Below are 17,516 nucleotides of genomic sequence, written 5' to 3'. Positions count from 1 at the left end.
TATACAAATCTACATTAAGCTGACCTCCTCCTCGAGCGGCTAGCGTCGACGGCGACGTCGGCAGAGGCGGCGGCAGCGGCAGCGGCGAATTGCGGTCGAAACCGTCCCTGGGCGAATCTATCTGAATCTGTGTGTGTGTGTGCTTTGTATCTGTGCGAGTGCGCTGGTGTGTGTGCGGCATATGAAAAGTGTGTCAAGGTTTTTTGAATAATATTTTGTGCAGCGTTAACGCGACGTCAGCAGAGAAAACTTTGCTGTTGTTGCTGCCTTTTTTCCCTTATTGTTGCTGCTCTCGATTGTTGTTGCTATTGTCGCTGGCATTTTGTTGTAATCGCCGTTGTTGCCATGTTTGCTCTTTTCATTGTGCCTCCCCCTTTTCGCCGCCCACTTACCACCCACCGCCACCCCCTTTGTGTTTGCTCATTTCACACTGTCATCGTTTCTTCTTCTCGCGATTTATTTTTTCTTAATTGTGCTTTGTGGGCTGTACTTCACTTGTGCTATTATTTATTGTTTACTTTTTAATGGTGACTTCTTTATATTCAATTTAATTGAGATTCACGCCTTTAATTGGGTTTATTCGTCAATCAAGCTCGTTTTCCCGTTTCTTTCTCGCCTTTTATTCGGGGAGCGTCCGATAAGAAAGCAAAATGAAAACGATTGTAATGGTGTAATCGGAATGTGGGTGGTGTGATTTATTTTCCCTGGGCTTTTCACTTTCCGTGGGGTAGGTTTAATCCGGCGGAAAGTTGCCGGAGTTGACATAACCCACATAGGAGTGTTGCCAAACCTTTTTCTCCACCTCGACCAATTAGCGTCCTTTTTTTGGGGGAAACCGAAACACAACCGCAAACAGATGTTTGCCTAAGTCGCTTATTTATGGCTACATGGTTATACCACCTAGCAACTGACTCAAACTTAGGTAAAGGTTTGAAGTATTACGTAGATTGATTTTGGTATTGTTGGATGCTATTAATACCAGGCTTATGGGGGAATAAAAATAAATCCATACTTAGAAGCTGAACGTATATTAGCCTATTACGTAAAACTAATTTATATATTTAAGCCCTAACTATGTTGATTGTATATAATACTTCGGTTAGTAATTTAAACTTGCTATAATAGCATTGGTTTTTAATAGAAAGCAAAAACATGGGTTGTTCTAAACTAAAATAACAATAAAAAATCATTCCCAAGAAACTTTTTTATTAAAAAAATTTTTTTTTTAATCTTTTTGTATTTTAAACTTATTCTGTTGATAAGGAATTTGAATAAGTTACATCCTACAAAGTTTTTTTTTAATATTTTAATCTTACCATGAAGACCAATGATATTATTTTCTCTGATAAGGTTAGACTTTTGGAAATAATTACTTGCTTAAGTTTAAGGAAAGCTGCAGCCGTATGTTTGCGAGGACCCACTGTACCCAGCCCACACTCACGCACATGCTAACGTATAGGCTCGATTTGCGCTCTTTTGAGATCCTAACACACGCCCCACAAAATTTCCCATTGACCCATTAACATGGAAACCAGAAACAGAAACAGAAAGTGAAACAGAAGCACACAAGAAACAGACCCACACACCAACACATTCAAGTGTGTGTGTGTAATAAAAATAGAGTTTGGAACCTATCCTAAGGCATTTGTTGTTATTTTATGTTTCAACAACAACAACCTACACCAACATGGCAACAGTTTTCCATTACAGCGCACCAGAGGGTTAATGAGGGAAAGAGAGGGCGTGCAAGTTTCCCCCAGGCACACAGTCCTCTCTCTCACTCTCCGAAGGGAGTGGGCAGGGGGGAGGGGGGGGGACAGATGTAGGCCTGAAACGAAAACGAAATCGAAATTAATCTCTCTAACATAGACCTGAATCTGTACAACAAAAAAGTAGGTCAACTGCGGCAGCGACGTCGCCACACACAAACACAGGCACACGCGCTGACACACATACAGCAACACACTTTCACTTATTACATTATTCAGGCCCCAAAAGCTGAGAGCGGCGGTGGAGCTGAAGAGCGAAAGAGAGCGCCCGCTTGTGGGCGAAACTTGTTCGTGCTGCCGCAGTCGACGGCGGCGCTGCGCTGCCGCTGCCTCAGTCGATTATTTCATATTGAAAGCAAAAGTGATCTGTGAGAGAGAGAGAGAGCGAGGGAGAGCGTGTCAGAGAGAGCCTCTCCCAGCCCCACTTAACCCCCCAACGCCCCTCCTCATTGCCGGCTTGTCAATTAAGCAGTGGGGGAAAAATGTTACAAGGTTTCGTTTCAGGTTAAGACGAGTTTTTTGTTTCTCTTTTTTCAGTTTTTCATATATCTTTTTTTTTTTTAACTTTTGTATGAACAAATTTTGTATTTTCTAAATTTAGCTCTTCTGCGTGTGTATTGGTGTTTTTGTTTTGCTTGCGATGACGACAATGCAAAGAAAAGAAGAAGAAGATGGCATAGGAAAGGTGGGCGGAAGGGGGGAGGAAGTGGGGTCGAGGGGAGGGACGTTGCTTTTTCGACTCGTTTTTCTTTTTTTTTTCCCCCAGTGCGTCGTCGAAATAAAATAAGTGACCTGCCTCATTTGAAATTTGTTTGCGGGCGGCTGGCAGCGTTTTTCCTTTTTTTACGTCTTGCTGCGATGCAATTGAAAAGGTTGTAGGTTGCGCCTGCCATGGGGTTAAAAGGGGTGGGGGGTGGGGTGCTCGGAGTAACGATCGCGGATAGCAAAATGTCTGGGAATGTGCGTTCAATTGGGGTTTTAAGCTGAAAACTAAAACGTTTCAGTCCCACTTGTTAAATGTTTCTTAAATATGATGAAGGTGACTTTTAAAAATTTGTATCGAATGAACTACTTTCAATAAAGGAACTTATGCTAGCGATCCTATCTAGTCCAAAAATAATCTAAAACTACCTTATTAAAACTAATTGGACCTTAAAAATATTTTTATAATATTAATCTCATATTAAAAATATTTTTATAACATTAATCTCATATTAAAAATATTTTTATATTATTAGTCTCATATTAAAAATGTTTTTATATTATTAACCTCATATTAAAAATATTTTTATAATATTAAACCTTTATTTTAAAAAAATATTTTGAAGGTCCAATTTAATTTAGGAAGATAATATTAGCATATTTTTCTTGTTTCACTAAATTCTACCACAAATTTAATTTGATTATTGAATAAAATTAGCTTACCTTTTATTGTAAGTTTTTTTTGCTTCAGGAGACTGAGAATTATGGTAATTTGACTAGAAAGGTTTAGTAGTAAATATATATGTAGTAAATAAAATAAAAATAGTTTCATTTCATTTAAATATTTGTATTTCTTGTTATACGTTTTCCATTGAACCTTACTTTAGTTTTCCCAACAATAAGTACCCTTAAGTACTTAACTTTATAAATAGCTCCAAAGCCCACACTCGCCACATTATCCCGAGTATAATGGTCAGTACAGTACTACCATACACCTAGGATATGACAAAAATATTAGTTGTTACCAACAAATCAGAGTTACAATACTCGAGCTTTGTACCTTAAAGTCGCCGAAAAACGTAAAACATTTCGCAATCGTCACATAAATTAAATTGTCCAACCACCCCCCAATCCGACCATTTGTTTCTTTCAAAACTGTTCAGAATTAAGCCAACGAAAATTAACTGTGGATTGCGTAAAGACAAAACCCGTACAACAACCGAAAAACCAATAAACAAAACCTTCGACGGCTCACAAAATGACCAGCAAACCCCAATGCGAATCGGATTCCAAATCTGATTCAGTGGCCAAAATAAAAGACAGCAAGAAAAGCGGCGGATAAATAAAATGCAGTTGGAACAACAATTGAAGACTGAATTTTGGTGACTTTTCGTATGCGGTGCACGTTCCAAGTAAATTTTATACGTTTAATGTTTTATTATGAAATTAAACGAAGGCAGCCAGCCGTCAGTCGGTCAATCCCTCAGTCATTCCGTCAGTCAATCGTCAGTCGGTGTCCAGTCATCGCAGAAAAAATACAAAAATAACAAAAGGCCCAAAAAACCCGAAATAAAAAACAGAATACAGTTGAGACCGACAGTTAAAACAGTTGAAAAATTCGCCGTGCTTTTTTCTACCACACGACATTAACATTTGTGCCACCAGCGCAGGCGACAAATCGTCGCAGTTGGGGGAATTTCGGGGGGCTGGCCTAATGTTTTGTTTTCTGGTGTTTTGGCAGTCAAGCGCGAGCTTGCGCACATTTTCGGCCAGTTTAATGTGCTGCAGAGACATCTCACAAAAATGTCGATTTTGATTTGGAAATGTCAAGCCAATATTACGTAAATAAATCTCATAAAGTTGAGAAATTATAAAAGAAACCATGTTTAAAAGACCTTTTTCAAGTACTTCTTAGTTTGCCTTTAATATATTTCTTACTTTGCTTTTAATATATTTCTTAAATTAAAACTAAAAATATTAAAAAAAATTCCTTTTTTTATTTTAGAATTTAAAACTACAGATTTTTAAAATTATTTCAAGGACCTAATTTTACAAATTTATTTAATGATATAGGTTTTATTGAAAATATTTGAAAATATTGAAAACATTTGAAAACATTGAAAATATTGAAAATATTTGAAAACATTGAAAATATTGAAAATATTTAAAAACATTGAAAATATTGAAAATATTTGAAAATATTTAAAAATAAATACATTTATTATTTTTAAATCTTTTTTATATATCTAAAAATAATATTAAAATATTATTGGTATTTAGATCCCAAAAATGGAAAATTAAATTACAGACAGAGAGACATTACACTCTGTTTAAGTTTGAATTAAATGGTTTTGTTTTTAAAAATCTATATTATTTTAGTTTTTTTAAATTAGTTTTTTAATTTTGCTTTTACAATAGTTGTAATTAAAGCAAAATTAAAAAAATTAATGTTTTTTTTAAACTATAATATCACAAATAGTAGCCTGAAATATTTTTCAATGGGATTGTGTTTGGAACTGATAATGGTATGTGGCTTAAAAATCCTCCTATCTCAGCTCTTGAAACTTTAGCCACCTGTGCCCACTGTACAGTGAGGCATTTTGTGCAGTCACTGTCGCAGGGGTACGACTGAGACTCCGTCAGCCAGCGATTGACAAACAACTGTCGAAAAAGTCATTGCGCATGCGCACAAGTCAAAAAGGCAAACGTTAACGCAAACGAAACAAAACGAGAACCGCCGCCAGCCAGCGGACCCAAAAGAGTTAACAGATCTTTTTACTGCATACATACAGACATACAGGCGGCACACGTACAGTGTACGTACATATGGACGGACATATTTGGGCAACGGTTACACGGAGCCATTTAAATGGAGTAGCGAAGTGGAAGCTGAGGTGCTGGTGGTGCTGGTGGTGCCGCTGATGCAGAAGTAGGTCTCCGTCTCCTCTCGCATTCGTATCTCCCGCTCGCTATCAGACAAAAACCCAAACCGAAACCCAAACCTGTTTGGCGCTGGCATGAATCAAACAAAACCGAGAGTGAGAGTGAAACAGTGCCACAGCGAGGGATAGAAAAATAGGGCCTTTTGAAAAAATCATACAAAATATTAGTTGCAACCCTTTGAAAATAAAATTAGAATAATCAAACAAGCAATAGTTGCTTTTCCTCGACTGGAAACTGTTCACCTTAGCTAACTAATAAGTATGTAATTATGTTACATATACTGTTGAATTTAGATCGTTTTATAGTATAACTTGCTAAGCATTGCAATAGTAGGCTGTAGAAAAAACAACCTCAACATTACATTTTTAAATATATATTAAAAAATATTGATTGGAAAAATCTGTTTTGCAAGTATTACAAATATACAAGTTTAATATGTTGTGCCTGTTACCCCCATAACAAAATTTTTGAGAACACTTATTAGTCGACAAAGTACCAAGATTCGTAAAAAAAACATTGCCTACTTTTTGGGGACGGACCATCTCAATCAATAAAAAAACGGCTTTGTGAAATGGAATTTAAAATCCATTTAATTTTCTTAATTCCAGCATCTGTTTGCATCTTCGTACCCCTAACATCGAATTATATTTGAAAAGGCTTATTAAAAATATTTAAAAATCGATTTTATAATTGTGAACTGCTATTTTATCACCCTGAACTGTGCCTAAGCATGTGCCTTTGAGCTACGTGTATGTGTGCATGTTGTCATTACCTGCTGTCCATATGATCAGAGATCCAAAGTCTTGTTGGCTACGGTCACGAACATTTTTTCTTTTTCTTATTTTTTTTTGGGGGAAGGAAATGAAAAGTTGCCTTAGTCTTTGTTTTTTGTTTCTGTACTTTTTTCTTGGGTAAACTTTTGAGTGCGTTTGGGTATTTCGTAAGATCACCATACACACATATAGCACATGGCATATAGCATATAGCATATCGGCGTTGTGTTTGTGGAGCAATGAAGAAGAAGAAGCAGCAGGAGAAGACTGAGCCGAGTCTCTGTCTCAAAGTTGCGTCTTCTTTCATCTTTGGTAATTGAGCGTTGAAATGTTGTAATCCCCCCAACCTACATGAAGGTGGCAAACGTGTTTAAGTTTTTTACGCAAACAGAAGAGTAGGGAGCGACTGAGACACGTTTTCTCGGGCATCGTTGAAAGTTCCCTCTTAACTGCATTTTATGCACTTTTCTTCTCTTTGGGGTTTATTATTTTGGGTTTTCCCCTGCCTTTCTCGATCCTCCTTGTTTGATTTTTTTATGTTTTCTGCATTTTTTTGAGATTCATGAATGTTGCATTTTAATGGGTGATGAGGCCCTTTTTTCGGGTCTTCGCCTTTAGTTCCGTTTTGGGTTAGTTAAGGAATCGGACTTGGACTTGGGTTCAGACCTCGGACTCTGGGGAGTGAAAGTTTATTTTGCCGACCACGTCTTATTATATGGTAGGTATTATATGCATATCTGTGTGTATTCCATGCTCCTTTCGGCGGAACCTTATGCAATCGCTGGGGTTTCTGCTTTTTAATGGTCTCTCCATCGCAGGGCTTGCGTCCTTATTTGGGTTCGTGGAGTTGTTAAAACTTGCCTTTCTTAATGAGTGATTTAGTCGAAGTTTTTGGGGGTACGTTAATTAGCCGTAAAATATTACGTATACGCAGCGCTAATTGTTTTCTGGGAAGGCGAAGCGAGGAAGATTTGTAAGGGAGATAACATGAAGATCAGTTTGGAGTGTAATAAAATTAAATAACTTTTCAAATTACCTGTGAAATTACCGTTTCTTTTTAATAGTCAAAAAAACATTTCAAAACTTAAAGCACAAAATGCATTATCACCTAAGCAAATAAACAAATATTTAAAAAAAATAATAGAAAAAAACGGACAAAACTGAAACAAGCAATTAGAGCTGAGTTAAAAATACACAAATAAATAAAAAATCGACGAAGAAAAATTTGAATTAAAAATAATTTTCATTTTAAAATTAAATAAATTTATACCCTTATTTATTGGTAGTAATTTATAACAAAACTAAACGGATAAGGAATTAAAAAATATCCAAATTAGCTAAAAGAATGACAAATAGGCTTTAAAAAAACCCCATATCAACTTATTAACTGTATTTTAAAACCCGAATACCCCTAGAAACCCGAACAACATAATAACTTTATATCAAACCAGCAAAAAGCCCAAAGCAACACTTATTAAATAAAATCATGAATAGGCGAAACAATAACAAAAACACAGAAATAGGAAACGAAAACGCGCCACATGAAAACCGTGTCATGAACAAATGCAACAAAACCAGCAACAACAACAATGAGAAACCCACAAACTAATTGAGACCAAAAGACAGACACAAAACGGAAAGAAAAAAGAAGAAACTAAACCAAGCAGCTGCAGTGGCAACAAAACCCAAAAAATCCAAGCAAAAAAAAAAAACGAACAAAAAACTGCTGAAGAAGAGACCCAAAAAAAAATCCCAGTTTATTTGAGTGAGTAAGAAATTACAAAATAGCCACTTGAAAAGTTAAGGCTTAAAGGCTTTCATAATGCCGTTCATTTGGCTATACCCACAGTGAGGGGTGCAAAAATAGAAACTACTGATGTATATTGCCATTAAAACAAAATGGTCTGTCAAAAATGTTATTAGCTATACCCACAGTGGGAAGAGAAGAAGGATCAACGAATAATTTATATTTTCTATAAAAAAAAATTACCAGTAAAAAAAGATTTTTAAAAGTGACAAATTTAGATAAAACATGAAATGTGATCCCCTAATTAATATGGACTATTGTAATTTTTTTTGTTTTTTTTTTATCAAGTTATACCGCGTTTGTTAAATTAATTAATATATCAATTTGCAAAAAAATGTTTACTTGCAAATGATTTTCTTTTTCGATTTATTTTTTTTTTTAAATTTACCTAAATATTTAATGTTTTGCAATGTTGGTAATTGCTATAATATTTATTCACCAAGTAAACAATTTAAATTTTTTAAAATAAAAAAAACGTAAAATAAATAGAACATTTTTTTATGGGTCTCCTCTGTTATTTTGTGTATGACTGTGCTTCCGAAAGAATGACGCACTGTTGTTGCACTGTACAGCGCTGTACAGTGGCTCAAAGCTGTGCCAAAAAGTTTCACTTTCGCTTTCCGTTTGGGTTTGCATTTTGGTTTGAATTTGAGTTTCAACAGCAAAAACAAAGGCCCCAAAAAAAGGGGGGCACTAAGTCAAGCCAAGCAGCGCTGCTCGCTCTCTATTTGGCAAGAGAGCGGGAGAGAGGGACGGACGGACGGACGGAGAGAGAGCGCAGCTTCGTTGAAAGTGAAACGAGCGTGAAACCGAACGACCCACCGAGCGTATACGTAATAACCGAAATGGCCGACTGAGAGCGAGAGTGACGACGTCGACCGGGGCAGCGACGCCGGCCGCGGCAGAGGCAGCGCGACTGCGACGGCGACGCCAGCCGAGCAGCGTATTGCGGTATCCTCGCCGTTTACTTGGGTTTAGTCAATCGAGATACGTGGTTGATGTTGGTCGTGTTTTTCGCATAGCTGTCCACAGAATATAACAAATATATATACACACACACACATGACAAGGCGTTACACCTAACGAAATATTGTTAACAACAAATGTGCGCGTGTGAGTGACCCAAATATCGATCAAAATAAACAAAAAGCCATTGCGAAATAGATAAAAAGGCAATCGAATTGCATGCACCAAATGCGAATACAAATACAAATACAAATACAAGTAAATTGAAGTCAAATCCAATTGCACCTCACCCACACCAGCAGAACAGCCCAAGGATTATGTTCTCTTGCTGCGTTGCGTGAGTGTGTGTGTGTTCAGTGCATCGGTGCATGTGCATGTGTGCGTGTGTGCAATGCAATTTGTTTAAACAACAAAATCCGATTCCCACATATAGTGCAATAAATTCGTGACCCACTTTCAATCAAAATGCAAAAGTGAAAATATACTAAGGAAAGCCAAAAGTGTTTATACATCTCGTTTCAATTCAACGCACACAATCAAGCTATATACGTATATATATACACCTCGGATATATATATAGAAAGTCCTACCTCTATCCAGGCAAACCAACCAAAAGTTTATAAACAAATCATCCTTTTTGCTGTCTACTCTACATATAAATATACATAGCATACATAAATCTATCTCACTCACCTCGTCAAAGTACCTGCAAAAAACAAGTAACAATTTAAGCAAAAAGTTAAACAAAAAACACAAGTTCTTCTAAAGAAACAATGGTTACGAGTATATCAATTGCAAAATAAGCGTTTAAAATCACCCCCGGGGTTTGTTAAATAGTTTTCTTGTAAAGAAAATACACCTCTTCTAAAGAACCAAACAATTCCAAAACATTTCTAAAATAAATTTCTTTTAAAGAAAGTAAAACATAGATAATTGTAAGGCAAATAAAACAACATTAATTAACTGTGTTAAACGAATATATTAAATATGTCAAGATATTATGATACATTTTAAAATTCACTGTTAGAATCGAGCAAATCACAAAACACAGAAACCCAAACATTCTGTTTAACAATTGGCCTTAAACAAGTAACGATGTTGCAAATAAAAAATCTGCAAAAATTGAGTGCAAAAACCAGACCACCGTATGTTAACCGCAACCTATTTTACTACCAAATTTAAACCAACTCGGCCACGAAAGTGCTGCTAATTAAAAGCGAAAATAAAGAAAGCTAAAAAGCGAAAAACAATTCAGACTTCCGTCCAGGAATTACTCATCTGCTAAAGGGACAACTCTTCTCGCCTTGAATTCTTCCCCAAAAAACGTACATGAGATGTTATTAGAAATGGATCAGCAACAGGCGACCGTACAGTTCATATCGTCGCTGAATATATCGCCGTTCAGCATGCAGCTGGAGCAGCAGCAGCAGCAGCCCTCCAGTCCCGCTCTGGCCGCCGGTGGCAACAACAACAACAACAACACGGGCAGTGCCAGCGGCAGCAACAACAACAGCGCCAGCGGCGGCGGCAACACCACCAGCAGCAGCAACAACAACAACAACGACAATGATGCACATGCTCTAACCAAATTCGAGCATGAGTACAATGCCTACACGCTGCAATTGGCTGGGGGCGGTGGTGGAGGTGGTGGGAGTGGCAGTGGCAGCCAGCAGCACCACACCACCCACCACCAGCAGCAGCAACAGCAGCAGCAGCAGCAGCAACACCAGCAGCAGCAGCAGCAGCAGGAGCACTACCAGCAGCAACAACAGAATATCGCCAACAATGCCAACCAATTCAACTCCTCGTCCTACTCGTATATATACAATTTCGATTCACAGTATATATTCCCGACAGGCTACCAGGACACCACCTCCTCGCACTCGCAGCAGAGCGGAGGGGGCGGTGGGGGCGGCGGCGGCGGGGGCAACCTGCTTAACGGCAGCTCCGGCGGCAGCTCCGCCGGCGGTGGCTACATGCTGCTCCCCCAGGCGGCCAGTTCCAGTGGCGGCAACAACAATGGCAATCCGAATGGCGGCCACATGTCCTCCGGTTCGGTGGGCGGCGGCGGCGGCGGAGGCAATGGGGGCTCGGGCGGCGGAGGAGGCGGTCCGGGCAATCCCATGGGCGGTACGAGCGCCACGCCGGGTCACGGCGGCGAGGTGATCGACTTCAAGCACCTGTTCGAGGAGCTGTGCCCCGTGTGCGGCGACAAGGTGAGCGGCTACCACTACGGCCTGCTCACCTGCGAGTCCTGCAAGGGCTTCTTCAAGCGCACCGTGCAGAACAAGAAGGTCTACACCTGCGTGGCGGAGCGCTCCTGCCACATCGACAAGACGCAGCGCAAGCGGTGTCCCTACTGCCGCTTCCAGAAGTGCCTCGAGGTCGGCATGAAGCTAGAGGGTGAGTCGGAAATCCTTGATACTATTAACTATTTAAGCAAATGTCACGAAAGTCTTTGATGGTTGTAGGGATTTTGAGTAGAAAGATGTATTGGATCATATCTCTTAGAAAATAGTTCTTGGGGTGCTAGATGGTTAGTCTTAAGGGTATCTCAAACATGGTCTAGCAACTACACTAAAAACAGGCGTGAGTCCAGAAAAAGGCAAATGGGGATTTCTTCCTCCTTAATTTAACGAAATTTTCACGTATTACGTTTCAAATGAAAAAATATTTCAAAAAGTTCCACCTCCAATGCGTGAATCACCCTTAATAGACTCCATTTTTATTTCATTCAAAATGCACATATTAAAATGTTCTATAAATATAATAAATTTGATTACAATATTAGTTTGTCTACTGTTGACAATTTAAAGTATTGAAATATTTTAAATATAGGTTTGTTAAAAGTTTTAAGTTTAGTTTTAGTTTTTTAGTTTAGTTTTATTGTACAAAGTTTTATTTGTTTATAATTTTTTTGTTTAATGTCTTTTGTAAGTAAAATAAATTATAAAATGAAAACATATCAACTTTAGAAGCAGAAATGTTATCTTTTTTAAAGCTTTTCATTGCTTAACAAATATACATTTTCAAATAACTAGTAAACCACATTAAACAGTAAACTACACGCAGGACAAGCATTTCTTAATAATGGCTTTTAAATTCCTTTGATCTTCTTATCAGTTGAAAACACTCCTGTGATATACGATTCCCTTGATAGATCTTCCATATCTTCTAGATCGTTTTAGACTCCATAAGTTTCAACTTCAACCAGAGTCACGTATTTTCCTGACCCTCGACCACAATTGTTTACAACATTGCGTATGAGTGATGTCCCTGAGAGAGCAATAAAAAAGTCAATTTAATATGTGTTTAGCATTGGGAATTTCTAGAAAACTGATATTATTTGATTTTTATTGCACCTTAGTTATAGAAGAATTAATTATATTTCAACAGACATTACCATTATAATGGCCGTAGCAAAGAAATCAGTCTGTTTTTATTTTACTAGGACATCCGAAAATGTTTTTATAGATATTATTGAGTACTAACCAAAGAAAACAGGCTCTTATTAACAAATGACATGTGAATAGATTAGGCGATTTAAAGTTAAAATCTTCTTTTATAAAAGCGGTGCTTAAAATATAATTCTTATACTCGTTGGAAATTATTTCTTTATTTTTTTAAAACTATTCATTACCTTTTAATATAATGAAATAATTTATTTTCTTTTAAACTGGGTAGTAAAGTGTGTTTAAGATATACAATCTAGAGCTGATACAATATTCACAAACTTTTACAATCAATGATTGTGCTTTTAATATTCATCCAGAAAAGGGCTTTACGCCTTTTCTTGTAGTTTCCTTTATTCTCCACTCCTTTGACTGCTGTTTCTGGGGTATTGGGTATTGCCCACTCCCCTTCCGGTGGAAAACGACATTTGTAAAGACGAACGGCGAATTCCGACTATTGGCAGCCTCAACCATGACCCCTTTTCCATGCAGGTCGTCCGTTTGTGTGGCAATGCATGTGGATACACATAATAACAGCCTCGTCTCCTGCCTGCAGTTTTTGGCTTTCGTTTGCCGCTTCTGCAGTCGAAATGAAATTAAATCGATATTCCTTATTATTTATAAATGCGCAGGAACAAAGCCTACAAATGAGGCAGCCAGCATGGAAATTCTTTTGGGAGTTGTTTCTGCTGAACTTTAACTTTTCCAGTCTCTAAGGAGTTTCCACAATCTACGGAGAATTCACTTACTTAAATGGATGTGTGAGTGATTCAGCGCAGATTATGCAAAAGTGCATTACCGATAGCCTCTGCGGGGCTGTGCTCCCATTTCGGATTTCAGATTCGAGGCCCATAAACAACGGCGTTAAAAATGTATTAATAAGTACGATTCTGTGGCCATATCCCAGACCTATCCCAATTATTCTGGTTATTTTTGTTATTATTGTTGAGTAGGTCGGTCAGTCTGCGGTTCGTTTTTTCGTTTCGTTGTTGTTCTTGGCTCTGTCACGTCTTAATGACGCCAGCTTTTGTCATTGTTGTCACTGCGTCAACATTTCGCTTTTTTATTGCACTAAAGTACTGTCTCTCATTTACCTCGTTCTCATTTACCTTTGGATTGGCTTTTTGTGTTTGTTTTCTTTTTTGCTTTGAGTTTGGAGAACTTTTTTCTATATAAACGATGTATATTAATATAATATGATGTGATTAAAACTTTAAATGTTTTATTTTTAATTGTAAATAGTTAAATATTATAAAAGATACTTTTCGAAACTATCAGATACTTTGCAGTTTTTCATGCTTTTTAGTTACTTTTTTGCCGATAAAAACATAAAATGTTTTTTATTTAAATCGTAAATAATTAAATAATATTAAAGATACTATTCAAATCCATCAGATACTTTGCATTTTTTCATGCTTTTTAGTAACTTTTTTGTCGAAATAACAAAATGCAATTCATTTTTGGGATGTATTACTCCATTATGCATGTTATATATCCATTTACATACCATACCATTTTTTAAATTAAATAAATTTATAACCGCTTACAAATCCCCTTTTCGGTTATCCTATATTTTGTTCATTTTTAGCCTGACCTTTGGAAAAAGTTTATAAATTTTTATTTTGCCAAAGGTTCCCCAGCTCTTTCATATTTTTTGCATTGAAATTTAATCTTACTCCCTCCATTATTTTTGGCTCGCCTTATTACTTGCATAATTACTTTTCATCTCGCTGGCATTTTACCTCAATTCCCCACCCCTCCGTTTTACATTTATATTTTTTTGCGTAAGTCAAAGTGGGATTTAAAGGAAAAACTTCAGCCCCACAAGTTGAGAGGGCGCCCCACTAACAAGCATGTGCAGTGAATATCGTATAGAATATAGTACACAGACATGTAGAGCCCTATGTACTGGGATATATGCCTTTATATGGGCCCACATATAGGGAACTAAGTGGATGTGGCTGTGTGTGTGTGCATTCAGAGGCAATGCAGCATGCACCGGTCCCAAAAGAATTCCACGCCCTCGCCCACAAAACAAGGCTCTGCCGGCGTCGCTGCCGCGAGAGAGATGAGAGAGCTGAGAGAGGAGAGCGAGTGAGGGGGCGGCAGAAAGCAAAAACAAAGCTCAAAACCAAAACACAAAAAGCGGCAAACTGAAAAAGAGAGACTTGGAACTCTCTCGCGTAGTTGAGTACAGTGGAGGCTCTGTATACTTGTATCTTTTTAAAAGTTCTCAATATTAAGTATGCAAAAATATGAAAACTTTTGGTGTTTCTCAAGTAAATGTTATAAATAAAATATTTAAAATTTAAACAGAAAAATTTACCTAATTTTAATCAAAATAAAAATGCTAATAAATAAAATTAGCTAATAAATAAGAGTATCTTTCAGTACGCATCTTTAGGGTAAAGACCTATCGAGTGCGTACTACAGTCGTACTTGATTGCATTGCTCTCTTTTCAAAAATTGTTTGAATTTTGTAATAGCTTTTTTTTCGCTTTTCCTGACTGACTGCTTTTGTGGACTGGATTCAAACTAGCGCAAGCAATTTTTGTTTTTCGTTTTTGTTTTTGTTTGTTGCTTATCATTTGAAACGCTCACTTGGCTTGCCACATGTTTTGTTGTTTGTGGGGCAGCTTCAAACAAACTATGGAAATTATTATGCAAAGTGTGAAAAGTGTGAAAATTGTGATTGCCGGACGTCGAAATTGGCTATGGGTGGAGTTTTTAGGCCTAAGATAAATTGTTATAGGTTTTTAAATGTAATTTTCAGAGCATACCAACTTGCCTTTTCTTGTTTCTTAATTTACAGTCCAAAAAATGTGTTTAAATTAAAATTATTGAGAATGTTTTTAGATTTTTTTCCTAACTAAAAAAAAATTTTATTTTTAAACTAATAATTTTTTTGATATTTGCTTAATGTTTCAATAATATATTTTGTAGTTTTTATTCTTAATTTGAAAATTCTCTATTACATGATATTGTTATGAAGATTTAAAATTTTTGCTTTAAGGAAATGGTACATTTTTTTAATTATTGCATTTTAATTTAATGTATTATTTTCCTTTTTTAAATAAATGAAACAATTGCAAATTAAAATGTTTTTAACTTTCCCTGAACGAAAATGTTGCAAATTAAATCCGATAATTTCGGATAGGATTGTTTTACTTCCGCTTTTTTCTTTCCTCTTTGGTGGAAACACATGACCAACAAATATTGTCCATCAAATTTACAAGCACTCGAAAAATATTCGTTTTTCATTTCATATTTTTGTTGCTGTCTTGTGGCGCTGTCTCACACACACAACAACGTTCACTCAAGCGGCTCTCCGCTCTCCCACACAGGCAAGCACTTGAGTCAGCGGGGGCAGCGCAGTCGGCGGCAACGCCGGCAGCGGCAGAGGCCGCAAAAACAACGTGTGTGCAATATACTCACTCATACGTATATCAATGTATCGCCATCTCAGTTCCGCCTTCGTGTACTTGGCCCATAGTGCCATCTCTTGCGCTCATGACCTAGATTCCAAAGTGTGTTTGTGTGCGTGCACGTGATATGGCAAAATGTTTGCCTCTCTCGGTGTTTTTTTTCTCTGAGTGTGAGTGTGTAATCAATGCAACATGTAGTGCGCGCGGTTGTGTGTGTGAGTGTATTTTATTTTTAATACTCACTGAATTATTACGAACATTTTCGCTTCGTTGTCGTCGTTTCTCGCCGTTTGCCTCTTTTCGTTCCGTTCCGTCTCGTTCCGTCCTTCCGTTCGCCTCTGTTGAAATCTCTTTCGTCAGCGGCGATCCCCGCCCCCTCCGCCACCGCCACCGCCCGGCGATCCCCCAGATACTCGGATACTCAGATACTATATCTCCCAGTCGGGCTTTGGCTTTGGTCTGTATAATTGCGGCAATTTTTAGCCGCTTTTGGATTTGGGGGGGCTATAAAAACCAGCGAGACTTTCGGCTTAGCTGGATATTATGACTCACATGGCTCGAATGCCATATGTTTTTGCCACGGAGGTAGGGACAATAGGGATTTCTCCACCTTTGTTCAGTTTAATTGAGAGTTTTGCTTCATTTGGTTGTCACTTTGGGTAGTTAGGCTACCTGTTGTGATTATCTCACGAATTATTACTAATAGTTTTGGATTTATGTTAGTTCTATGCTATTTCGGGGTTGTTCTTTTCTTGGTAACATTTAATCAAATCAGGAAAATGTATACCACGCGTATACTTAATATTAAGTATACGACTAGTTTTCTGCGTAACTGCCAGCTAACTTGATTACCTCTTTCAGGAGTTTTTGGAATAATTGAGTACATAATAAATTTGGGTATACTTTTACTTTCCACTACAGCCAAACGAATTGCATTCCAAAAATTATCTTATCTTCAATAAAAAACTAATCAAGTTTAAAAAAATTAAAATTCATTATTTCTTGTAACTTCTTAGAATTACTCTACATGTAACCCAATCTGAATTCGAACATTTTATTATATTAAACAATAGTATACAGTTAGCTTTCTTGCCTGTTTAAGCACCACACTGCGTATACTCAATATAAGTAAGAATAGGCTTTAAAATCAATAAACTATTTTTAAATTAAAGCAGAAATTGTTAGCCATTAAATAAAACGAAACTCCACAACAATATTCACTAGGCATATTAAGCTGAAAACTAAATCAAAAAGTTACTCATACGCACCAGTGACCCAAAAAAGTTATAGCCAAATGGCATATGTACATATTAGCTTTAAAAGTAAAGGCCTTAAACTGAAACGCCTACAAAAAAAGGCAAGTGATAGGCCTTGTATTGATTTCCCAGCTGGCTATGTGGGAAAACCTCCAAAAATTCGAAGAAAAAAGAGGAAGGGCCACAGGGTGGGAATAGCTTTCAACAAACAATTTTGTCGTATACAAATTGAACCACTTAACCCCACACGAAAAGACAGCCAACAAAGAGGTGAAAATCCAAATAAAACGCGAAACTGAAAGTGAAAAAATGTCGCTAGGAAATTGTGTAAGAGCCAGCTTAAAAAAAGATAGTAAATGGATCAACAAATTAGCAGGGCAAAAATGCGAAGGGAATGATTTTATGAACTCCATCAATTCCCCA

The 17,516-nt window shown here is 37.2% G+C and overlaps 2 protein-coding genes across 5 annotated transcripts in view; one reads left to right on the top strand and one right to left on the bottom strand.

Annotated features, from left to right (window-relative positions):
- RpL26 (ribosomal protein L26) overlaps window positions 1–11,003 on the bottom strand; it is a 165,931-nt gene extending 154,928 nt beyond the window's left edge. Inside the window, exon 1 of one of the 2 annotated variants that reach the window (XM_065864387.1) lies at window positions 11,000–11,003. The gene's annotated coding sequence lies outside the window, so the exon portion shown is untranslated. Of the gene's footprint in view, window positions 1–5,133; window positions 5,142–10,999 lie in introns of those variants that run through there. The other variant, XM_065864390.2, reaches the window with a different exon arrangement.
- ftz-f1 (ftz transcription factor 1) overlaps window positions 1–17,516 on the top strand; it is a 52,000-nt gene that overhangs the window by 24,128 nt on the left and 10,356 nt on the right. For 2 of the 3 annotated variants that reach the window (XM_036816508.3, XM_036816509.3), the window contains exon 3: window positions 10,818–11,363. The exons of the other annotated variant lie outside the window; for it this stretch is intronic. In XM_036816508.3, the coding sequence (XP_036672403.3) occupies window positions 10,818–11,363 (546 nt within the window). The remainder of the gene's footprint in view (window positions 1–10,817; window positions 11,364–17,516) is intronic. 3 annotated transcript variants of the gene reach the window in all.

The sequence above is a fragment of the Drosophila suzukii genome, chromosome 3, assembly GCF_043229965.1.
Source record: "Drosophila suzukii chromosome 3, CBGP_Dsuzu_IsoJpt1.0, whole genome shotgun sequence".
NCBI lineage: Eukaryota > Metazoa > Arthropoda > Insecta > Diptera > Drosophilidae > Drosophila > Drosophila suzukii.
The sequence above is the reverse complement of the archived record's forward strand: the minus strand, read 5'-3'. Positions and strand labels throughout refer to the sequence as shown.